The sequence below is a fragment of the Phyllostomus discolor genome, chromosome 7 (assembly GCF_004126475.2).
Source record: "Phyllostomus discolor isolate MPI-MPIP mPhyDis1 chromosome 7, mPhyDis1.pri.v3, whole genome shotgun sequence".
NCBI classification, from domain to species: domain Eukaryota; kingdom Metazoa; phylum Chordata; class Mammalia; order Chiroptera; family Phyllostomidae; genus Phyllostomus; species Phyllostomus discolor.
This window is the reverse complement of record NC_040909.2, coordinates 14,096,374-14,121,928: the sequence shown is the minus strand read 5'-3', so window position 1 is coordinate 14,121,928 and position 25,555 is coordinate 14,096,374. Positions and strand designations below refer to the sequence as shown.

The following is a 25,555-nucleotide window of genomic DNA, read 5'->3' as shown; positions in this document are numbered from 1 at the left end:
ATTTTGATGTGGCTGGTCATCTGTTTATGAACACTGTGTTCAAGCTATTACAAACAGCAGATTGGCCATTTCTTTCTTATTGGCGTCTTTTTGAGAATACAGATGTTAATTGAGGTTGTTATATTTAAAGTAGCAGGATATATACACTGAGTAATAGGTAATTATGCTGATATCATTACTATCCTGTAATAATAATTTGCATTTATTGAATGCCTCTCGTTAGTTGGGTACTATATTGTATACACCCTTTATGTTCACAGTATTTGATTAAGGTTTTATAGAAGGGAGAAAATTCCCTGAAGTGGAAGGACTAGGTTTCACTAGATGTTTTCCTGACCGCACGTCCTTTGTGTCTGACGTCTCTCTGCGCTGCCTTTTCCCATCCCACCATGTTCCCTGGGCGCTGCCTCTGGAGGGAGTGCTGACACAGTGTGCACCTTAATACACGGGTGGCGGCGCCTGCAGTGGTGTGGCCTCCCTCCATTTGACGGGAAGGAAGAAATCAATAGTGGGCCGTCTGACTGGGAGCGTCCTGAAAGAGGAGAAATGCGAGTATGATCTAGCGCCTGAGGAGGGATGTAGTGGGATAAGGTAGAGGCCCGGAAGTGCGCCGGAAAATAAGCCACAGGGCAAGAAATACTGCTGAGAACTAGAAAAAGATGAATTTCCTTGGGACAGTAGATCTCAGAATTTGTCAGGGTTGTTTCTCACTTGTCTTTTCACAGAAGCATTTCTTGTATTTACTCATCTAAGACTCATACATCTAACCTGTGTAGGGCACTATGCTAGGTACTTTGAGAAATTCACAAAGGAGCCGTACAGAGCCTTCACCCTTCGTTACAGTCCCATGCTGAAGATTAGGCATGGACAAGGGTAACTGCAGTACTGGGTGGAAACCTGCGTAGCACAGCTACAGAAAGTACGCTATGAAGACGTAGATGACACAGTCCTCAGATCTCAGCATTTCGGGGCCCCTCTCTTCAGAGACTTCTTAGCAAGCTGGCACGTTATGAGAAGAGTAGAAGGACAGGAGAAGCGAGCATGTCTAGGATCCAAGGATTGAGTGAGTAGGTGTGCCCAGGGAAGCAACTAGAGGTTCAGTGGGAACCAGCCCCTAAGTTAAGAGAAGATGGCACAGTTGAGTATGCACAGAACCTGAATCCCTAAAGGGGCTCTGGATGGGGAACCTGATGGACAAAGGAGTCCCTGCTTATCCAAGGGGAATAATGATCCTTGAGACCGAAAATAACTGAATCCTATATATACTGTATATTTTCCTATACAACATACCAATGATAAAGTTTAATCTGTAAATTAGGTACAGTAATTTATTAACAACAATAATAAAAGACAACGGTTATAGTAAAAGTTATGTGAATGTGGTCTCTCGCTCAAAGAAAGGTCTCTGCCCTGCAGAAAGGTGATAACATAACCACTTATAGTGGCAGTATTGCATCTTCCTGGGGTGATGGAGGCTGGGAAACATCTTCTCCTCAGAGGTGGTGCACAGAGTGGGGCCGTGCGCCACTAAAGCTGTGCTTCCCAGCGGGTGCTCTGTTTGATTCAGACAAAGGTACCCTCTAGACTGATGGATGATCTACAGACACAACGTTCACTCTTAGTTTTAGTAACAGAAGGTTCATAGACAAGTGCGGAGACGGCTGGCATCCATTCATTCGTGTGTTCACCAAATGTTAGCTGAGGGCCCACTGGAAGCCAGGAGCTGTGCTGGGCGCCGTGGTCCTTAACACAGACAGAAAACCCCTCTGGGCTAGCCTTCGTGTCCGGTGAGTGTGGCCGGCCTCCTGCTGTTGTGTTGTGTGGAGGTATTCTCGTGCTGGCCTTTTCTGAAAGTAAATGACAGGGTCTGAGGAGTAGACTTGAGAATTTTATTGAGAGCATTTCTTATTCATTTGGTGCTGTTAAATGCTACGAATCTAAACAGGCAAACTACAGCCTGTGGGCCAGATCCAGCCCACTTCTTGTTTTGGTATGGTCCAAGAACCAAAAATCTATTTTACATTTTTAAATGGTTGAAAACAAGTCAAAAGAATAGTGTTTCATGACAAATGAACACGGTATGAAATTCCAGTTTCAGTGTCCGTAGGTAGATTTTTGTTGGGACGTAACCGCGCTCCTTCGTTTATTTTGTCTGTGGCCGCACTCACGTTACAAAGGCAGGTTGGATAGCTGCAGCAGGGACTGGTTCACCAGCCAAAAATACTTCCCATCCGGCCCTTTCCAGGGGAAGGGTGCTAGCCCTGCTCTGAAAGATGAAGTGCAGACACTGTAGGTGGTCTCATTCCTGCCTTTCTCTCCGTTTTGTTTCTTCTTTGCTATATTTCAACCAGATTGCCCCCCCCCCCCCTCACGCTTTTGAACGTGCTAAGCTTGTTCACACCTCAGGACTTTACTTTTGCTTCACCTGCTGTTGGAGACTGTCTTCCCTTTGCTTGGCTTCCGTTTCTCCCTGGTGTAAAAGAATCTTTGTGTACCATGTGACTCTGTTATTGTGTATTTGTTTAATTCTTTTCTTCTCTGCCCTGCTCTTCCTCCCAGGAAGGAAGGAACTCTGTTTTAGCACCTAGAACAGTACCCAACACATAGTGATTCAAAAGTGTTTGATTGACTGGTAACCACTGGCACCCTAACATAGTAAAGGAATGTGGTTGTCATTGAAAGCTAATTGGAGTGGTTTATAAAATAGAAGTAAATACCCCAGGATTCTTTTAATTATTTATATACTTTAGCTTGATAACATGTTAAGTCGTAAACTGGGGTTTATAAGAAATTTAGGCAGTGGTTTCCTTTTCTTGCTATTCTGGTATTTCATTTGTGGAAGCAGTCTAATTCATTTTTTCTGTTTTATTTATTCTGTTAAAATGAGGCTAGTATCTGAAATATGGCTAAATTTGTAAATTTGACCATTAGAAAAAAGGATGTTTGTCATACAATGAATCTTTTTCTCTGTAACAATTTAAAAGTTCATTTATAAATTGATTGTTTCAAAGGGCATTTTTTTTTTCTTTTTCAGAAACTTAGAATCATAGCATTATGGCACAAGACTTACTAAATAGGTCTTTGGTCCCTCTTTACTATTCTGATTAGAAAACTCACTGACATAAAAGTTAGGAAGTTAGCTTTTCTTCATAACACAGGTGGTGTTAGAACTTGTGGTTCTTAAAATCCTGACGGGGTTCTCTTCCTACATCACTCTCCTGCGGTGAGTGCAGTTAGTTCTTCACCGAGGAGGAAGTTGTATTTACGTGAACCGCGTCTGTCTGCTCACAATGCTTCCTAGCTAACTTGGGGGTGTTATCACCACAATTTTAACTCACTATTTGTTGAGAAGATCTCAGTTTCTATACTATATAAGATCCAGTTATAGTGTTCCTAACTCTCAACTTAGACTATTTTTTAAAATATATTTTATTGATTATACTATTACAGTTGTCCCATTTCCCCCCTTCATTCCCCTCCACCCTGCATACCCTCTCCCACCCACATTCCTCCCCTTTAGTTCATGTCCATCCGTCATAAGTTCTTTAGCTTCTACATTTCCCACACTATTCTTGCCCTCCCCCTATTTTCTACCTATTGTCTATGCCAGTTATTCTCCATACCTTTCCCCCCTCTCTCCTCCTCCCACTCCCCTGTTGCTATCCCTCCATGTGATCTCCATTTCTGTGGTTCTGTTCCTGTTCTAGTTGTTTGCTAAGTTTCTTTTTGTTTTTGTTTTAGGTGTGGTTGTTAATAATTGTGAGTTTTCTGTCGTTTTACTATACATGTTTTTTTTATCTTCTTTTTCTTAGATAAGTCCCTTTAACATTTCATAAAACAAGGGCTTGATGATGATGAACTCCTTTAACTTGACCTTATCTGGGAAGCACTTTATCTGCCCTTCCATTCTAAATGAAAGCTTTGCTGGATAGAGTAATCTAGGATATAGGTCCTTGTTTTTCATGACTTGGAATACTTCTTTCCAGCCCTTTCTTGCCTGTAAGGTCTCTTTTGAGAAATTAGCTGACAGTCTGATGGGAACTCCTTTGTAGGAGACTGTCTCCTTGTCTCTTGCTGCTTCTAGGATTCTCTCCTTCATTTTTACCTTGGCTAATGTAATTATGATGTGCCTTGGTGTGTTTCTTCTTGGGTCCAACTTCTTTGGGACTCTCTGAGCTTCCTGGACTTCCTGGAAGTCTGTTTCCTTTGCCAGATTGGGGAGGTTCTCCTTTATTATTTGTTCAGATAAGTTTTCCACTGGTTGCTTTTCCTCTTCTCCTTTTGGTACCCCTATAATTCAGGTGTTGGATCGTTTAAAGATGTCCTGGAGGTTCCTAAGCTTATCCTCATTTTTTTGAATTCTTATTTCTTTGTTTTTTTCCGGTTGGTTGTTTTTTTCTTCCTTCTGGTCCACTCCATTGATGTGAGACCCAGGTTTCATTCCATCACTATTGGTTCCCTGTGCATTTTTCTTCATTTTGCTTACTGTAGCCTTCATTTTTTCATCTGATTTGTGACCAAAATCAACCAATTCTGTGAGCATCCTGATCACCAGTGCTTTGAACTGTGCATCTGATAGGTTGGCTATCTCTCGATCACTTAAAAAAAACTGGCTCTGTGGCTTTCAATTCTCTTTGAGCCATCTCTCCCCCCCCCCCCCCCCCCGCCCCCCACCCCCTTTGGTCTGGTTGCGCCTGTTACGTATGAGGAGCTGAGCCTTAGGTGTTCACCAGGGCGGGGCAAGCCAGTCGCTGGGTTGTGACGCTGTATGTGGGGGTGGGGTCTGAGAGGGAACCATGGCACTTGCTCCACTCTCTGTGGGATCTCAGTCCCTTCTGCTGCTTCCCACAGCAAACTGGGCCCCCCTGGTGCCAGTTCCCATGTCGGTGGGCTTGTGCACGCCTGGGACCCTCCAAGGACCTCTCCTGTGAGGCTGGGAGTCCCTCCCTGCGCCTCAATCCCCACAGCTTTCCTCAATCAGTGCCCTAAGGCTGTATTTCCCAGTGCTGTGATCCTGGGTTGCGCACAGTGCCTTGCTTCACAATCCCCGCCTCCCTTGGTCTACCGGTTGCCACCCCTCGGTCGGGGTCTGCCAGCTGCTGCTTGCGCACTCAGGGTCCACCTGCTGTGGTCTTGCGCACCCTGGATGCCTCGGGCGCACGGTCCCAACTCCCTCTGCTCTCTGCGCCACAACCCGCACCTGGAGCCCGGGCTCCGCCCCTCCTACCAGTCTGGATGAACACGTCTATTTTCTTGGTTGTCTGACTTCCATTCAGATTAATTTTCTGTCAGTTTTGGTTGTTATTCTGTTTCTAAATTGCTGTCCGTATCTTGGTTGTGTGAGGAGGCACAGTGTGTCTACCTATGCCTCCATCTTGGCTGGAAGTCCTTAATTAGACTATTTTTTAACCAGTTTTGCATATTCCTGTTTCTCTCCCAGTTTTATTTAACCTGGCTGTTTTTATTTTTATTATTTTTTTTAGTACATGTGCTGCTGAAGCGAGTACTATTTCTCTTTCTTTCTACCCTTGGTTTGATATAACTTATAGAGAGAATAAAATAACATTTCTTTTTTTTCTAACAGCTAAACAGAATTTGTAGGGGAAAGTCTTCAAAGTCATAGTTGAGGTTCCATTATCAGTTTAAATGTGCTAACAGATAATACTGTTGCAGCCCTTTAAAATTTTTATCCTATTACATAACCCCAATACAAAAGGTGCCACATAATTACAGAAATATAGTTCAGCAAAAAGGATACTTTAATTGTTAATCTTTTCCTCTGTCCCTGTCTGAATGCATAGATGCCTAACTTCTTTAGCCTACAATGTAGCCAAAATATAGAGTTAAACCATAAAACCTGACTACCAGTTAATAACAATGGCTGATATGATTGAACACTTACTCTCTTTTGGAAATTACATTGCATATTTTTTATGGATTATTTTAGTTTTCACAACACTCCTGAGGTAGGTACTATTATTATTCTCATTTTGCAGGTGAGAAAATGAAGTTTTTTAGGTAGCAAACTGCCCTTGGTTACACAATAACTAAGTCCATTAAGTCCACTAAGGGAATGCAGTCAGAGTTGAAATATTTTATTATGTAATTATATTTCACTTTGATGAACAGTTAGTTCATTTGTTTCTGTATTCAAGTTTTGATTTCATTTTAATTTTGAGTGTGAAAAAATGTTATACAAAAGATGCATACAGAGAAATCTCACCCCTTCTTGTCCCGTCTGGTTCCCACCCGCTTTCTGTGGGGAATATATTCACTAGTTTCTGGTTCGTCCTTGATGCTTTTCTTCTTGCAAAAAAAAAAAAAATTGCACATGCACGTGTATATGCTCATTTCTGTTTATCAGAATGCAGGTTTTATATATTCTTCTGCACCTTTTTTCAATTTCCTGGAAGTTATTTGGAAATAAGATTTTTATCCAGCATTGTCTAACATCACATTCCACTAGATTTCTTAAACAGAGTTTGTCATGTCCGAGCAGTTAGGGTTCATTCTCTTCCTTCCTTTAGCGTGTCTGTAATGTGATGTTTCTTGGATCTCAAAGAGTAATATTTCTTTCTACTGCCTACCCCTCATTTTCTTTCTTTTTTTCTTTTTTTAATTGACTCCAAATGTTAAGATTAGGACACTTAGGAGATATGGTTGGTAAACAGAGGCCAAAAGGAAGATCACCTACATTTAGAAGAAACTTGAGACTTTCCCTCAGGTCTTGATCTTCACAAAAGAGGGTTACTTTGCACAGTCCTTTTGTAGGGGCTTGCTGGGACCAAATGAGGAGCGGACGGGGGGTTCCTGCCAGTAAGCAGTTGGTGAGGAAATCCGTTGGAGTTGGGATGCTGCTGTTAAGCAGGCACACAGGGATGCAGGTGGGGTTGGTGGATGCCCCTTCCTTCACCTCTTCTCCAGCTTCGTTTTCATGAGCATCACTGGGGCATGCTGGTAGGGGGACTGGGACTGGTGTTATCCTTGGTGGTCCCAGCAAAAGTGTGAAGAGATGTGAGTGAGAGAGGGTAGTTCATCAGTGGCAGTAGAGGGCCCATGGGCACTATAACACTATAAAGTGCTTTTTTAAATTTTTTTTTTATTTTAATTGCTGTTCAAGTACAGTTTTCTGTCTTTTATTCCCATCCCAGCCCACCCCGCTAGTGCTCCCCACCACCTCCCATTTTCATCCCCCTAGTTTTTGTCCATGTGTCTTGATACTTGTTCCTGTAAAGTGCTATTTTTGAATCATGTGGAATTAAGTCAGAGACTGCCTGGATTGAATAAGAGAGAGAAAATCCTTAATGATATGAAGAGCTGTATAAGAACCTGCTTTCTCTCCCAGTACATGAAGTAAACAGCTTATACTTTATCTTTCTGTCTCCTTTCATGTCTAGTGTGCTCTCTCCATGTGTATCTGTATTGGCGTCTCCACGACTCTCTCCATATGTCTCTCTCTGTCCGTTTTTCTGTGGGCAGAATAGGGTATTGACTTGTCAGAATTCACTTTCCCGCACCTCATGAGAGGTGGGCAGTGTAGTGTAGAAGGGCAAGACATTGGTTTTGGGGTTAGGCAGGCCTAGGTCTCAGGTTTCACCTCTGCTCCTCAGTATTTGTGCAGCCTTGGGCCTGTTGCACCAGTTTTCTGAGGCTCATTTTCTTCACCTGGGAACACGAAATTACGTTTCTCAAGTGTTGAGGACACTGCCTGGTACTTCGTCACTCTTCCTGGTGCTGCTGCTGCTGCTGCTGCTGCAGTCGGGGAGCCCCGCAGAGGGGCCGCGCCTGCATCTGCGTCAGTCCGATGGGCAGTTGTGCCTGGCCCTCTGAGAGGCCGCCCCTTCCTGACTCTGGACGGGCCTTTGTCTATAAATCCCTTCTTGAAATTGGCTTCTGTTTTTTTTTTTTTGGCAATTAAACTAAGGTTTGTTTGTTTTTTTTTAAAGGTTGTAAACGTATTAAAATCCTTGTTGGCAAATCTTGATGAGGTAAAAAAGGAAAGAGAGGGTCTCGAGAGTGACCTGAAGTCGGTGAATTTTGACATGACGAGCAAATTTTTGACTGCTCTGGCTCAAGACGGCGTGATAAACGAGGAAGCTCTCTCTGTTACCGAGCTGGATCGGATCTATGGGGGCCTTAAGACTAAAGTCCAAGAGTCTCTGAAGAAACAAGAAGGGCTTCTTCAAAATATTCAGGTGACGTTTATATACTTTAATAAGATATGTGTTTTAGAAAATGAAAGGGGTAAGCCTGGTTTAAATCTGTGTTCATTTAGGATTGTCTTTCTTACAAGTGTTATGTGTTAATAGAAATCTGTAATTATTGTTGTTTTGACATGCACTGACTTTATGATATTTTTACTTAAGGAAAGATTTAAAGCACTGTGCTACCCCAAAAGAAATATTAGATAAATTTCTAGTAATTCCTGCATGTTAACCATAAGATTTTCATAGTTGGGAAAGTATCAATAAAAATGTTAGGAGCTGTGTTAATTTCATAAATAAATGCAAATAACACAAGTCTTTTTTTAAACAAGGTCTCACACCAGGAATTTTCGAAAATGAAACAATCTAACAATGAAGCTAACTTAAGAGAAGAAGTTTTGAAGAATTTGGCTACTGCATATGATAACTTTGTTGAACTTGTAGCCAATTTGGAGGAGGGCACAAAGGTATGTGTGTAAAAGAAAAAACAGCTGTCCAGCGTAGATGGGAATATATCGTCCGGGAAGTTAATATTTTTTCCAGTTGGACCAAGTTATTTTTGCCTCAGATTTGTTAGCTTTAATGACCTTTGCCTCTGGGAGTTTTGTTATAAGAGCTTAATGGAGGTGGCAGCATTTCACGGGAACTTTGGTGAATTGTGTGTTTTACCAGGTAGGAAAGGAGTTAGGTATTTGGTGTGGCAGAAATAGCCCAGAGGTGTTAAAAGCTAATCACACTTTTTGTGGGGTGGACAGTTGACCTGTGTGAAGGAATCATGAGGACACAGAGCCGATCTTTGTGGGGGACGGTGGGTCGTGTGGCTTCTGCACTCTGTGCTCATGCTTTGGGTGATGGTAGACTCGCAGGTATTTACGTATTTCATTGCTTATTCTTTAAAAAGTTTAGGGAAATGCTTATATTTGTTTTTTATCCATTGTTTGGCTTACGAGGGAACCAGTGACTTTTAAATTTTTCAGAAACACCACTCCTTTGGTAGTTCAGCTCTGTAATGACCCCGAATGAAGCTGTCTTGCTGTAAATACAGCAGAAACAACGTGAAGGCATCCGAAGAGAGGGTAGAAATACAGCAGAGCCTCTCAGAGCAGTGTAGTAAAATATTATTTTAATTTTGTTTGAAATGCTTTGTTGAAACAGATAAGCTGAGAAAACTCTCCAGAGAGCCTTTGAAAATTCTTCTGAAGGGCTTCTGAAATGATGCCTGCATTTCTGAAGCGAATGTGCAGATCTAGTCCCTCCAGTGAAACAGGCCTGGCGTCTTTAGTAAATAATTGACTTTTAACGTTTGCCATTTAATGTTCGGTGACAGTGTTCTCTAAACGTGATTTTATTAGATTTTATTTTCTTTAGGAGTCTTTAGCTCTTATTTAATATTAAGTAGTATAATAAGTAGTGTCTCATGCAGACAATTTTAGTTTTTCAGTTTTAACTATTGAAAAATGACATGTAAATTGTATATTGTCTCGAATTACAAAATTGTTCCGGTTTATTAGTTATATTTGTTCTTTGCTCACAGTTTTACAACGAGCTGACTGAAATCCTGGTCAGGTTCCAGAACAAATGCAGTGACATAGTGTTTGCACGGAAAACAGAAAGAGATGAACTCTTAAAGTAAGTTTGTGTTCTGTATCAAATTGTACTTAGGTATTTTTCTTAAAAAAACAAACAAAACGTTTTGGAGACTTTTGGGGTAAACTTGGCAGTGTGAGATAGCAATTTCCTTTTCTCCTGGGTATTTCACAAAACAATAAGTAAGCAGCTACATGATCTGGGCACAGAAGGATAAAAAGGAGCAGAAACTCTAGATGCAAGACGTACAGTGATGTCACATGATGATAAAACAGCTCTGGGTGGCAGATCCCAGGAAATGCCAGTAAACATAATCAGTTTACCTTGTGGTGGCAAATAGGTTCCTTACATGAACTAGAGGTACAGAGCATGGGAAGACAGGGTGAATAGCTCAGAAAATACCAGTGAAGTCACTTTCTGAAGGAGACTACTGAGAAAGCTGGGCCAGTAACATAGGACTCATTCTATGCTGAGTAATCAGTAGGGAGTTGCTGTGAAGAGGCTTTATATGTATTAAGGGGAAAAAATGGGAAATATTTAACAAAACTTAATAGATGAAGGACATTCACAGGAATAATACTGTCACAGGACAGATGAGTATTCCAAGCTTAGATTTCACAATGACACTTCTTTAAAAAAGGGTTAGGAAGCAATCTCTCTAAGACACACCCAAAACAGAAATGCCAGAACTCGAGATGTTACGTAAATAGGAGGTGGTAGCATGTGGTATCAGAATTCATGAAAGAAGAGGAATGAAACCGTCACCTGTCTGAGATGAGATGGGAAGGAGCACCGAAGGAGAATGGAGGCAGGGAAGAAAACAGGAGTGCAGAGAGTAGCAATGAGAAAATCGAAAGAAAAGGAAACCCAAGTAAAGATAGGATTTAAAAAATTAGAGATGGGTAAAGAAAATCCGGTATGTGCAAGACTGAATTTCCCTTATAGAAGAAAAACCAAAACAGTGAATAAAACAAACATTTAATGATAATGCTCAAGAACCTGTTCTTAAAATAAGTACAAGCTTGTTGAAAGGATATATCTTATGGTTGGAAAAAATTAACAAGAACTGCCAGCCAGTACAAAGGCATATGAATTATTAGCCTTAAAATAATGGCAGGATCCTTTATGTACATAGTCAGGCAAAAACATAAGTAGTTCATAAAGAGGTAAAAAAGTTTAGGCGGGCAGCACCGGAGAGAGTGGCGTGATTGGTGTAGGGACTGCAGGAAAGCAGACATGAGCCAGACTGTCATTCGGGGGTGTGCAAAGCCTGGTGTTCATCAGTAACGAACATGTAGACCTCAGAGTCTGTTGTACTCACGAGCCTTTCTCGAGCTCTCAGCCAGCCGCACACTGTTCACCACTGTGTCCCTGTTCCAACAGCTGTCCGAGGAAGAGATGGGAGAAGACATCAAGGAGCTACCTCCCTCCACTCCTAAGGAGGAGCAGGGCTACTTGCTTTTACAGAGTACTTCTGGTCAACCTTTAAAAAGCAAATAGTTAGAATGCTTTTTAATAGGTTCCAGAGCTTTTAAAAAAATCTCCCTGCAAATTAGTCTTATTGTTAAGAAAAGCCAACAAAGATAAACTAGAACACAGTCTTCAGGCTAATTTCATTTATGAATATGGGTATAAAAGTCCTAAATAAAACACGTGCCATTGATGCTTAGCAGTAAGTTAAACAAGAACCATTACCAAGGGGAAGCTGGGCAGTTATTCCAGTAATGAAATGATTGGATGAGTATTTCTCAATCTAAGGAGAAGAGGAATCTCTTCATAGATGAAGAAAAAGTGAGAAAATAACTATTCTGGTACTCAATAAAATGGGAGTAGATGGCTCCTTCCTTCATATGAAAAAAAATATATGCATGTATCTGTTTCACAAAACTCAGCATCTTGGTTAATGAAGAAACACTGTGAACATTCCCCTTAAAGCCAGGAAAAGACCATAGATGCCCACTAACACTATTATTTAGTAAGGCATTGGCATTACCCGCCAGCATATTTAGATAAGAGGAAGATGTCATAAATAGAAAAATTGGAAGAGGTAAAACTATCACTACTTACAGATTTTATGGTTGCACAATTTGCAAACATAAGAGATTCACCCCCCCAACTGCAAATAATAAAAGAATTATTACTGAACATAATTGGTCATTAAAAACTTTGTAGAAATAAAAAACTTTCATATAAATAGACATGGAAAATATAATGGAGGAAAAGACCCTACTTACAATAGCAACAAAATGGTAAAATACATGAGATCTGTATGATAAAAACTTTCAAACACTATTCAAGGACACGTAAGACTTGAGCCAGTTGAAAGACATATAATATTCTTGGATACGATGCCTCAGATTCATAAAGATGTCAGTTCTAAATGAATTTAGGCATTTGATATTATTTTGATTAAAAAACATAATAAAAAAGCCCTAGCTGGTGTGGTTTAGTGGATTGAGCGCTGGCCTGTGAACCAAAGGGTTGCTGGTTCGATTCCCAGTCAGGGGACATACCTGGGTTGGGGGCCAGGTCCCCAGTTGGGGGCTCATGAGAGGCAGCCACACATTGATGTTTCTCTCCACCCCTTTCTCTAAAAAAAAAATAATATTTTTAACAAAAAAAATCAACAGATCGTTGTTTGAAAGTAGACAAGTGGATTCTAAAGCTTAAGCAGAAAAACAAAGATTAGCCAGGAAAGTTGTATAAAAATAATAAAGGGAAACTAATTTTCCCAATATTAAAATATGTAATATTGTCTTTTAAAACACGGTTGGTACATGTTTAGATAGCCCCGAAACAATAGAAAATAAAAATAGATTCATATGCATATGTGACTTTAGTGTAAAAATGCTCTTAAACAATCAGATTAAGTTAGAGACAGCTGCCTAGCCATTTAGAAAACTTTTGGTATTTTTATACATGAATTCATATTTCAAGTTGACCAGACTTGAAATGTGTAGAATGAAATGTAAAGTCTAAAAGAGAATATGGAGTCATTCCTTAATAAAGCTGAAATGGGAAGTCTCTTGTCAACTCTGACTTAAAATGCAGAAGCCATTAAAAAAAGGGATAAGTTAATCATAACACGATAAACAATCAAAATGTAACAAACTGGGGCCCTGGCCAGTGTGGCTCAGTGGTTGGAACGTTGTCCTGTGGCTGAAAGGTTACCGGTTTGATTCCCGGTCAGGGCACAGGCCTAGGTTGCAGGTTCATCCTTGGTCCAGGCGTCAGCACATGGGACCCTGGTTCCGGCCCGGGTCCCTGGTCTGGGTGTGTGTGGAGGCAGCCCATCTATGCTTCTCTCGCATCAGTGTTCCCTTTCTCCTTTCCTTTTCCCTTCTCTCTCTCTCCCTCTCTAAAAAAGCAGATGAAAATGTCCTCAGGTGAGGATTTAAAAAAATGTAACAAACTGGGAAACACATTTGAAATTTAGTATCAGTGAGACTGACTTAAGTTGTCAAGTGATTTCAGCTCCCTGGCTGAAAGGTGAATGAATGGTGGGGAAGTAGGCCCAGCAGACGACTTCGTTCAAGTCACTGTTGACAGGGCCTACATTCTTTAAAACGTTTTCATTGAATGTAAAATAAAAGCAGAAGAAAAGTATACATAGATAAATACATCTTGTTGCATTCTCACAAACCGAGTACACCCACGGGAGGAGCACTTGTAGGCGCCCCGGAAGCACAGCTCATGGATCACCTGGTTGGCACCCACTTCCCCCATGGCAGCCGCTGTCTTGGCTGTGGCAGAAAACACTAGTTTCTCCTGTTTTTCCCTGTAAAATGGAGTCATGTGCGCTTTTTAGTGATGGCTTTCAGAAGTCAACATTCTTTTTGTGAGATTCATCTGTGTGATGTTTCTGTGTGTATTTCATTGTATGAATATACTGCAAGTTTGTTCATCTGTGCTATTACAGTTTGAGTACTTTTTAGTTTGGGGCTCTTGTACTGTGAATAGTGGGCCTGAGTGTTCTAAGACACAACTGTCCAATATCACTGGCCACAGTAGCAGAACAGGAGCAAATCAAATGTCTGGGGTTGGTGAATGAAGCTGCACGTGTGTGTATGTATGTATGTATGTATACCGTGCAGTCCCATACCACCGTTTCATTTCTCTAGTCACATCACAAAAGCTAGCAGAAGCAGGCGAAATAAAGTTCAGTAATATACTTTATTTAACCCAGTATACCCAGAGTAGTATCATTTCAAAATGTAGTCAATGCAGAAATTATGGAGGAGTATTTTACTCCTTCCCTCCCCCATACTAAATCTTAGATAATCTGGTGTATAATTTTCACTTACAGCACTTCCATTTTGTTTAGTGAGATTTTTGGGATGGGTTTCAATTTATTGTTAGACGGGATTTTCAAATATTTTCCTGGTTTCTAATACTATATTTTAATGGTCTTTCCAACAATCTGTCTTTTAAGAATTTACCTTAGTAGTAGATACTGAAGTGTTGTTTTTTTAATTTTTAAAAATTTTTAAATTTTTGATAATATTTTAAAATTTTAATTGTTATTCAAGTACAGTAGTCATAAAAGACTGAAGTGTTTTTTAACATGAAATATTGTGGTCCATGTTTAAAAAATAGAAAGTGTTTAGAAATTTACAAAATGGTTTGAGCCTATAGGTTAGTTTTTTTACCTGTTGTTTTGGTCTCTACAAACACTGATAAAATACAGTGATTAAAATATTAGCTACGTGACTGTGCGCAGTTGTAATTTTCTGACAACTTTTAGACAGCTCCTTCTGTTAGGAGTTATGTTTCTCCTCCGAGGCATGACCTTGTAAGAGTGGGTTGTCTTTTAGGACCACTTGCCTGGTTTGACATGTTCTTTACTCTGTAGCCATGACTGTGATCTCTGAAAAGTTTACCTTTTTCCTAGGCTTCAGAAGTACTAAGAACTAACTCCATTTTATTAAATAGTAGAGAGAAAGAAGATTTAAGCTAGTTCTAGTTAAGATCAGAAATGTAGGATATGTTAAAATACCATCATTGTTTTCAGTGTTTCGTGTATGAAGGAAAGAAAAACACCTGGTATTTTATGTGTTGGGTTTTCTTATACTGTGTTAATTTCGAACACTTTTGTCTTTAATTAAGGGACTTGCAACAAAGCATTGCCAGAGAACCTAGTGCTCCTTCAATTCCTACACCTGCGTATCAGTCCTCTCCGGCGGGGGGGCACACCCCCACTCCTCCGACTCCAGCACCGAGGACCATGGCGGTCAGTAAGCACACGGTTTTAAAATCGAAGTTTCGCCTTAGTGACAGCTCGCTCACTGTAGAGGATGAAACAGACTTTACGTTGGGGAAATCTGGTGTCACCATTTTCATCAGGTGGCCAGCCTGATGTTTTGCAATGTGAATAATTCTTGCCAAAAAAAAAGAATCTTGAACTTGAATCTAACCAGGTCTTTCGAAACAACTTTCATTTGTAGAAAATATGGTGATAAAACAAGAAGTTAAATTGTGTCATTAGGAAACGGTTGGACAATTCTAGAAGTGGGACATTTTGTGGGACACCTGGCTTGGGTTTTTTCTAGAAGTGAATGTCATAGAAAGAAAAAAATTAGGCAGAGGGAATGCTTTAGATTACAAAAAGGGAAAGAGTCATAATAATCAGGAGCAATACATGAACCTTGATTGGGTCTTGGCTCATCAAAACACGTGTAAGAGTTTTTTTTGTTTGTTTGTTTTTGATAAATAGGGAAACTTGAATGTGTGGAGTAGGTACTTGAGGATATTCGGGAATATGTGTTAATTTTCATAGGATGAAATGGTATTGTGATTATGCAGGAGAATATTAGAACTTACATGTTTATTATACTATTCTTTTGAGTTTCCTGGTATTTGAAAATTTTCATAGCATGTTGGGACCGGGGCGAGATTGCAGGAATACACTGTATCTGACCTGCTCCTTCCTTCCACCTCAGATGTCTGACCTTTGGTGGGGGCTGTGATGAGCAGGGAGTGATTGAATGTGAGGCGTGAGGAAAGCGCAGTGGGTACGGAGGGTCCGCACACTGGAGGATTATTCCTCAAATATGATACATTTCTAGAGTAATAGGCCAGCATTTAAGAATAGGAATTAGCAGTGTATCTGGTTGGATTCTGGAGTTTCTCAAACACTGTTACTCATTTTAATCAACAGCAATTTGAGAGAAACATGAAGCATTTTGTAGTCAGTGCTGATTTTTCCTTACAGACGACTAAGCCCCAGCCCCCAGCCCGGCCTCCACCTCCTGTGCTTCCAGCCAACCGAGCTGCCTCTGCCACGGCTCCGGCTCCAGCCCCAGCGGGGACGGGAACTGCTGCGCCCGCTCCAGCGCCGGCTCCTGGTTCAGCCCCCCTTCCGCAGGCCCAGGGGCCCCCCTACCCCACCTATCCAGGATACCCCGGGTGAGGCTGGAACTTTGCATATCCCAAAAGTGGCTCAGTTTCTAGTGCTGGCCAACCTTGTAAAAACAGGGTTGGTGCTTCTCCGCACAGGTGTGTCGTGGAAGAATAAGCTGCCTTGTCAGCTGGTACACAAAGAAAAATAATATTACAGTTGCTTGAGCAGTTGGATAGCCATTTCCTAAGCATATAAATATACATATATATATTTAAATATATATAAATATATACATTTCCTAAGCATATAAATATATATATTTAGTTTTTTCATATTGGGTTTATATTAAATAAATCTGGGATTCACATGTGTTTTCTTGATCTTGTTTATTTAGATGATAAACAAGGTGTCTTTTTTGACCTTAGCATAAGTAAGACTGATACGGTCTTATTCACCAACCTGTACTTTGAAATCTTGGCATTTTGATAAGCTGTTGAGCAGAAATTTATGTAATTATGGAATGTACTTTCTTAAAGATCAGCATTCTTTGTGGTAATTTGTTAATCTTAAAAATCAAGGCATTTGACTTTTTTAGGTGTGTTTCAGACTATACTTAGTAAGTCCATTCTGTTTTCCCATTAGGACTTTTTAATCAGCAGATTTATGTGCATTACAGTGAACTTGATATTCTTTTATGTCAGTTAATAACAGGATTAGGAACACTTTTCCCTAACAGGTACCTTGAACAGGCTGTTTTTTCTCCCCACTGTTCTCTTATAGACTGAGAAATGCAGGCCAATGCTTTCTTCAAAAAACTGGGTTTCAGAGTAATTGTTACGTGTTTCACTGTTTTAGTACCTGATTTACCAATCCATCTCTTTTGTTTTCTTCTCCCCGTCAGGTATTGCCAAATGCCCATGCCCATGGGCTATAATCCTTACGCGTACGGCCAGTACAACATGCCATATCCGCCACTGTATCATCAGAGCCCGGGACAGGCTCCGTACCCGGGACCCCCGCAGCCTTCATACCCCTTCCCTCAGCCCCCACAGCAGTCTTACTACCCACAGCAGTAATGTGTCAGCTCAGACGCTCAGCTGGCTCAGTCAGAAGGGAAAGAATGCCAGTCCTGCAATAAGTGTACTAAACTCCGCGCTCCGGTTAATCTAACGTAACGCACTCTGCCGCGCTGAATGCAGTGTACAGCGTTTGCCTGCGGCCAGACGCTGGAAGCTGTTCAGTGTCCCACCCCACACTCGACTGCACACGGGAGGCTCGCTGCCGGTGCAGCGTGAACACTCTTAGGCAGAACGGGGTTTGAGATAAGTTATGTTCCAGTTCACAAAAGTCGGAAACGAGAAATTAAACCCACAGGCAAACCTTTGAAATGATTATACTTACGTCTACATGAGATGCGATTGGGACATCAGATACTTAGAATGGTTTAAGTACTGATACTCAAGTAAACCAAGTTTTCTTTCTCTTTCGGTTTATTGATTTGGTTTAATTTCCATTATGCTATTTTGCATAATCAAAGCATTGTAATCTTATAATTTAAAAATAAATTACTTAAGAACAGTTGTTATTGTTATGTTTTGTCATTGATTCTCATTACTGTCTAATTTCTTTCTGGTATTAGTTTCATTTTATATGTACGTGAGTTAAACAGGAACTGTGTTTAAGTGCATGGTTAGTGCAGGTTAATAGTCAGGTTCAAGTACGTTTTATAGGAAAACCAAAAGAATAGTATCATAATTTATCTTTCGTATGCTGATTAGTAAATTAATTTTGAAAAGTCCTATAATATGGAAGGAACACAATTGGTACCAAAGATGCTTCAAAGAAATATACAAATAATCATGTATATTTAATGTTTTATTAGTTTCTCCAAGAAATTGGTACAGTTCTGGTAATTAATTTTTTTTATAACCTGGTTAAAATACCGTATTGACAATACTGCCTAATGGGATTGTTTAAAGAAAATTGACTGTACCCTTCTAGTCTTTTTTTCCGCCTTACTGTCTTAACTGAGTAACATTTAATGCACAATGTACGTGAATAGATTTGATAAGCCCTTCCATTTTTATGCTCCTAAGGATTGGACTATTTTATATTTCAGGATGCACAGAAAACAGTTGTTGGGAGCATGTGCCAGTTCTGGAACAGGCTGCGTATTTAATATTAGTCTCTGCTGTCAGGATAGCTAATCAATGTGCAGACCTCGGTAAAAATAGACATGCTTCATGGACTGAGAAAATGAGGAAGGAATGAGTTGTTTGATGTCACAGTGGGGTCTGTTCTGTGTGGGGTGCATTTCTGAACACTCTGGGCATATGAACAGTTCTCCAGTGAATCGGTTTATGTTTAGTTTTTAAGTTTCGATGCTGACTTTTTCTTGCATTGTTGCATTTAAATGACACTGTCACTTGGTCCACTGTTGTTTTCATTGACAGTTTGGGTTTATATTCTAAATGTTGGACTGAAGGTGTGATTGTAAAAAGGAGTGGGTTGGTTTTAAAATACATGTGTATTTTTAAAAAATCTTACTTTGTTGTATGTAGAAAACATGAAGGCATGTTACTGCAATATGAATGACCTTTACATGGAATATTGCAATTGGTTAAAAGTCCAATAGTTAAAACTTTGGGAAAAAATATTTTTTTAACATATCAGAGCTAAGTTTTATTGTGGCATCATCAAAGTATGACATGGGCTTGTTTGACTCTTGTGTAAATGACATTTAAGTTCTACATTCTTATTACTCAAGTTATCATATACTAACCTAAGATACTCAGTGAGCGGGGTATTCCAAATTGCTAGTTTATAACTCTTACTAATGCAGAAAAAACAAAGACAAAATTGGCCTGAATATTCTCTTGGGGGACGATCCGCTAAAGAAGAGAGGAAGTGCATTGAGGGCCAAAGGAGAAGTTGCAAGGCATTTAGCCCATTTCCTGTGCGAAGCTAGGCCTGCTCCCTGAGAGCTCCAGAGGTTCCGGGAATGGAGGCGCCCCAGCGCCCCCACAGGCAGCCTCTTCCCGCATGCCTCCCTCGCCCCAGTCTGTCCGCAAAGCCTCTTTATGCTGCGACCCGGGCCCATTCCCTCTTACCCGTTGGCTCATTCTGTAGGCAACTGAGGATGGGTCGTCCGTGTCTGGGTGCAGATGGACGGGTTCCCGAGGCCCTCAGGGCTGGGTCCGAGTCTGCAGGCCTGTCTGATTTCACTGTGATGGCTCATGGGGAGAAGTTTCACTTACATCTGTTTCGCATTCTAGCAAACAAGAGTGAAGCCTTCACTGGGATTATTTTTATGTTTGCTTAACATTGAGTATTTTTTCCAAAATACCCTAAAACGTCGTTCTGGATAATGCGGTTGTTTTAGAGGTAGGAGAGTGTCACTTGGTTCAGGTGTGTTGTACCTATGTCTATAATTAGGGTTTTTTTTTTTTTTATTATCTTCCTATCCTAGAGAAAGGAAACCATTCCCAGACCATTTGTGTTAGAGTTGGGAATACTGTTTTAAAATGGATTTTACCTTAAGTCACGGAGCTTTGCATAAAGAGCTACTCAGAAGTCGGTGAACACTAACTTCTCTCATTTCTTTTTCCTAGTCGGAGACAGATGGTCTGACTCCTCAGTGTGGTGTCAAGTACTGGGCGGCTCCTCTGCCCCTTGGTCTTGATTCTCAGTTAAGAAAAACACTCATGTGTCAGTGCGGAGCATTCAGTCTTTGTGGGCTGCCCATGTACCCGCACCCGCCCTCGGCAGTTCGTAATCTCTCTCCCCCCAGATCTAAATAGTTACCGAACAAAGAACACGATTTCACAGCCTTCCGTCCTTGACATTCTCTCCCCGTCAGCAGCCTTTCTAGTCCAGCACAGATTTTTTTAAAAAAGTCTTCCATTAGAGCTTTACTGTTTGCAAAAGCGATTTGTACAATGCAACTTGTGAAGTAGGTTTTAGGTTGCTAATGGTTTTTTTAAAAACGACCAGTATATCTTGAAGAACCTTGCTATTATACCTAGTTGCATCTCTCTTTTTGTTGTTGTTGTCGAACACTTTAAATTCTTAGTTGGTTCACAGAACAGGATACAAAGTAGGGCCAGAAAACAGCACTACAGTGTTGTAAGTATCAGTTTAAAAGTAGACGTTAGAACTAAATGATAATAAGATTTACATGGAGAGAAAAGAAGGAAAAATTCTATTTTTAAAGAAAAAGAGAATATTCAGGCTTTATTTCTGGTATGAAGTTTATATTTTTTAAAAAATCCTATATTATCTATCACACCAGAGACTTGAGATTTTTTTCTGGTTAAAAACATTGCTGGTAGTTGGGTTATATTTTTACTGTATTCATTTCTCTTAGGGGGAAAATTGTAAAGAAACTAAAAGGTTCCAGATGAATGTATCCTGGAAATAAAAGTTGAAAGATTCTTACTTCCTTGGAGTATGAATTCTTATTTAAAGTGCTTATCCTTCATCCTTCAGCTTTATCGTTTCTGTAATTTCTTCAACAAATGGTGGGTTGGGACATAAAAAATACCCCCTTGGACTAGATGCATGAGACCGTAAAAGGAAGATAATGTTTCAGTGTTTTATCAGTAGCTGTCAATTCTATGATTTATCGTGGATGGACCATATTTTCATTGCTTCTGAGTTGCCCCAGTTCTCTCAGATGGGTAATGTCTTCAAGTGTCATTTTTTGGGTTAATTTTGGAAGTGTTTGGCAAGATTATGTTACTCAGTTGTTCAGCGGAGGAGGGTGGTGAAATGTGTTCGTCTCTGAAAACATTTCTATTTTCTAACGAGTTCACCCATGTGTTAAGGTCAGATGTAACTTTTATTATGAAGCTGAGAATACACAATTTATCCGAAAATGTGTGGATTTTTTGTATGCCTTTCAGGTTTGTTCAAGGTGAAAAAGCTAGCTCCAGGAATGAACCTGTCTGAATCCCTATGATGTATGTTTTAAGTATATAAAAATCGGTCAGTTAAATCTCTTTTGTCTTCACCTCCCTGGCATCCGGGTGGGAGAGTACAGAGTTCACACTGAGGGGTTGGGAACTTGGCGTGTCAGGTGGGAGGACAGGGGGCTCTGAGGGACCCTCCCTGGAACTCGGGCGGTGCTCCAGCCTCCAGGAAGGTGACGGAGAAGCTCAGCATGCTCTGACTGCTTTAGCATTTACTACCACAGGGCGGGACTGGCTTAGGACTATCTGGGAGCAGACTTGAACTTGCCTCGAGCCTGTGCAACAGGGTTTCTGCCCACTGACTAGGCTTGCCTTTGTGGGTAACCTGGGGGCACGCCCAAGGAGTCTGCCTTAGCACCCCTGGCTGCAAGGGACCCTGCTGTCATTCCGTGGGTCCTGATGGCCTGCCTTTTGCTTCCAAGTTGCTTAAGTCCCTTTGAACTAATACCCTCCAGTGATACAGGTGTAGGGGGCTCTCACCATTGCCTTTATACATTGCCCTGTACTTTCAGCTGAGGCATCACACATTTTTATTCATACCCCAAACAGAAGAATCAGCTTGCTGAGAAGTTGAGCAGCTTGTCCAAGGTCACATGGCTGCTGAGGCGCTGAGCTGGGGCCCAGGTCTCTTGCACCCGTCCCCTCTAATTGGAACACCTGTCAAGACAAACATGCCTTTCACCTGTGTGCTGCTGCTGCTGTTGCTAAAGACATCAAATGTGTTACTGGGTTCTGGTCACTGTGCTGGGTTTTCTTGTAAGCATTTAAAACCCATGAACTCATTTTAGCAGAGCAGCCACCGGTGAGGGGGTCCACTGACTTCATCCCGTTTCACAGGAGGGGAGGAGACCTGGGCACAGAGTCGGGTGGGGGCCTGGGGCTGGCCTGCAGTGGAGCTGGGACCTCACGAAGTTGGAAAGTTAAAGACTTTCTAAAAAGTGTCCCTGGTTTCAGAGTATTTGCTTTATAGGGCGATTGCTCTCATTCCACACATCCATTATCCATTCAGCCATTTTCCCCTGCTCAACGATGTTATTAAATGTGGAGGGACTACTTAACTATCCTAGATACAGCTGCCCTCAAGGAATTTATTTTCCAGGAGGAGTGCAATTGAACTAGGAGTGACTGTCGGTTTTGTTAGGTAGGATAGGCTGTAAGCTAAGGCAGGGAGGAGGCGGAGGGAGAACTGTCTCACCCGTTGACTCAGCAGCCCAGGAGCCTGGTCAGATAAGATTACTGGGTGTTCCGAACATCACAAGCAAAGATAGTGCAGGAGGAGGGGGGTCCTTGAAACTGTCCTGGGAAAAGGAGCCTCTGTAGCAATTTCACTAAGACAAAGAGCCTATGCTAGCTGCAAAAGACAGCCTTTGCAGCTGTACATTTATTCCCAAGGTTTAGAAGGGGGGAAGGAGGGGTACCTAGAAACTGACTGAAGCATTTAACCCAATAGATGGTGCATTCAGATTACCTGGTGTCCACTTGCAGCCTCATCTCAAGTGTATAGAACAAACTTACGGACAACTTTATTTCCTGTATATGTGGGGCATTCAGACTTGGCTGGGAGCGTTTCATAAATAAATTTGCTTTCTCATTTCTTATATGTTGTCTCTCGCTTGAATTTGTCTCCTGGGAGTGAGGCAAAAAGCTGAGGACCAAGCTCCGGTTGGGGGTGGTGCCTGGCTTGGGGCTCTCCCCGGTAACCTTGGAAGGTGGGTATTAAGATGTGAATTTGTGGGAGGGAGGTCTCTGTGTCTTTCTCCCTGTTTTCAGCTCCAGCCAAGTTAGCTAGATCCATTGCAGGTTCCTGCCCCTGGGGGGTGGGTTGCTGGGTGGGGGAGCAGACTCTGGAGTCTCTGGGGCCAGGGTTTGATGGAAGCGACAAAATCTCAGAGGGTATAGGGATCACGGCATTCCCAGAGCGGGTCACGGTCCCAACAAGGTGGGGCTTCCGTAGCTGAAGGGACCATGAGGCTGGGTGGCATGAAATGGCGAGTCTGAATTTTTTATCACCCCATGTGGGATGGGCTTTAGAGTCAGGAGCGAGGGACTTCCATCAAGGAAGGAGTGGATATCTCCTGTGTGCGTGGTCGGTCAGCTTCAGTTCACAGCCACCTCCTGCACAGGGGCCCTCTCTGGGATAGCAGAGGACATTCACGCGTGCACACCTGCAGCCAAGGTCTGACGACAGCGCTGCATGCACGCTCTCCCACTCTGCGTGTTCTCCTTCCTGTGTCCGAGTTGCTGCTGGGGCGTCTGCCTTCAGGTGGAGGCAAGCCCTGGCTGGTGCTCGGCCACCCTGTGGGACTTCATGATGGCAGAAACCACCCTCAAGGCCTGGAGTGTGGGAGGAGGCCAAGTGAGAGGACCTGACCTTTTACTCCCGGATGGGTATTGGAGGCTCCCCCTCCCCCGTCCTTGGAAGATAGCCCAGTCCACCATTCTAACACTAAAAACTGGCTTTCAAGGATGGCACCTAAAGGGGAGTAGGTGCTTGTTGAGATCATCTAGACCAAACCCCTGACTGAAACCATGTTCAGGCCTCTCTAGAAACTTTGAAGATTCTGGTGGGCAGTGTGGAGACCCGCTCCTGCTGTGTGCCTAGGAGACACGCCCGGTCACTAAATCCCCGGGCTTGTTAAACAGCCACCTACCCACCTGAAGTGGCCTCTTCATTGAGTCGTTAGCAGCAGCCTGACCTGGGCTCCAGTCCCGGCCTCACTCTGGCAGCTGTGTGATTCTGAGCAAGACATTCCACCTGTCGGCCTCCACGCCCATGCTGCTGAAGCAGGGAGCTATCACCCTTCCGCAGGATGGAGGAATGCCTGAAGGACCGGCGCCTGGTCGGAGCGCCAACACTGTTGGCTGTTTCAGCTGCCGTACGAGCACAGGGCAGTGCGCCCTGCGCTGCGGGGAACTGATGGGATGGTTGGCCCTTCTGTGTCTTCAGGCTCATCCGGACTGTCTGTTGCTGAAAGCTCGCCTGTGTCTGGCCTGTTCAGCCAGGATGAGGCAGAAGCGAGTAATTAGACTGATATTATTTCAGTTACATTCAATGTGCTTGACTTAACTCAGATTCCCCAGTTCTCACATACCCTGGAGATAACAGTAACATTTCTGCCCCTGCCCCGCAGCCCCCCACCTGCAATGAAATACTACAAAACCGGTGATCTCCTTGCCTTATGTGGAGAAACTAGTCAACTGAATAGATTAAGCTAGATCAGAATACCTGGGCGCCATCCACACCAGGCTGCGTGGATGGAATTCAGGATATGCAGGCTCCAGAATGGGAAAAGACTGTGTTGACCAGCCTCGAACTAAAGTGTAGGATTTCCTTCCTTTACAAATGGCGACAAAAGGTCAAATAGTGACCTTTGCAGTATTACCAGAACCTATGACTTTGCCACTTCTAGAAGCCCTGGTTATTTGCATATCTCATTACAGTTGCCACTAATTTCTCAAAATGCCACTTACACTCTTCACCACTTTGCATCGATGGTTAATTAGACCTTGCACTAGGTCTTATTATCCACCCTGTTAAAGAAGCACCTATGTTTGGATGGCCCCTGTTTATTTAACAGCTGGATAAATAAGTCTAATGTAATTGGCTTTCTTTATAAAATACACAGGTTTTACCTGATTGCCCATATGGTTCATGGCACAAAAAGTTTTATTAACTTTTGGACATCAGAAAACTTTCTGGGTAAGAGCGGCAATTCCCAGTTCCACCACAAGAGGGAACTCTTTCCCAATGAATGTTTAAAAAGATCACAGCAGGGATTTTTTTTTTTTCTCATTCCCTCTTAACTCTTGTTCTAAAATTGGTTCAACTTTTCTTCTTTACTGTTAGCAATGTAATTGGGGTCCTGTGAGGAAGCTCTGTAGCTGATTCCCTGCCAAGAGCTGAAGCAGCCTTGCATTGTGAATCCAGGAAGCCGTGAAACAAAACAGTGAGTCTCCCAGGCGCTAGATGAGAACTCTTAGTGCCCGCAGCGTGTTTGCTGTTTACCGCCCCCCACCCCCTCCCACCCATGCCAAGCAAAAATACACCTTGTAAATCAGACAGGATACTTGATTTGTTATTCTGATAGGAACAGACCCCCTATTAGGGTAGAAACAGCTGAAGGTTTTCCATTAATTAAAGGCTGTTAGAAGAAGGTGTTGTGTCTGTGAGTGGGAGGGGGCAGCGGCCGGAGGCTGATGGCGGAGGAGGGAGGGAGAGCCGAACTTTATAGGCAGAGAACGGCAGTGATCCAATAATAAAAACCCGAGGGCCTAGCCAGGCCTTCCACTTGGTTATGCGGTGGTTGCCCCCAGGGCTGATTTTAATGGGAACAATTTCACATGTTCCTTGTCCTTTGGCCACATCAGCACATAGGTCACTGTATATATTTAAGGGCTCAGGATAGAGGTCTTCGAGTGTCTAATTGCAAACGGCAGCAGCCATTTTTACGAGT

General features: G+C 42.2%; 1 protein-coding gene and 1 long non-coding RNA gene across 3 annotated transcripts in view; one reads left to right on the top strand and one right to left on the bottom strand.

Moving 5' to 3' along the window:
* Positions 1 to 20,568, top strand: part of LOC114501438 (programmed cell death 6 interacting protein) — a 58,049-nt gene extending 37,481 nt beyond the window's left edge. For both annotated transcript variants that reach the window (XM_028517947.2, XM_028517948.2), the window contains exons 13-18: positions 7,947 to 8,195; positions 8,537 to 8,671; positions 9,739 to 9,833; positions 14,898 to 15,021; positions 16,003 to 16,196; positions 17,033 to 20,568. In XM_028517947.2, the coding sequence (XP_028373748.1) occupies positions 7,947 to 8,195; positions 8,537 to 8,671; positions 9,739 to 9,833; positions 14,898 to 15,021; positions 16,003 to 16,196; positions 17,033 to 17,207 (972 nt within the window). In that variant the 3' untranslated portion in view covers positions 17,208 to 20,568. The remainder of the gene's footprint in view (positions 1 to 7,946; positions 8,196 to 8,536; positions 8,672 to 9,738; positions 9,834 to 14,897; positions 15,022 to 16,002; positions 16,197 to 17,032) is intronic.
* On the bottom strand, positions 1,210 to 21,927 carry LOC118501566. The gene is made up of 3 exons (XR_004904187.1): positions 21,918 to 21,927; positions 10,791 to 10,795; positions 1,210 to 2,313 (listed from the first exon to the last, which is right to left on the bottom strand). It is a non-coding gene; the product is annotated as an uncharacterized LOC118501566 (long non-coding RNA).
* Positions 21,928 to 25,555: the final 3,628 nt, after the last annotated feature.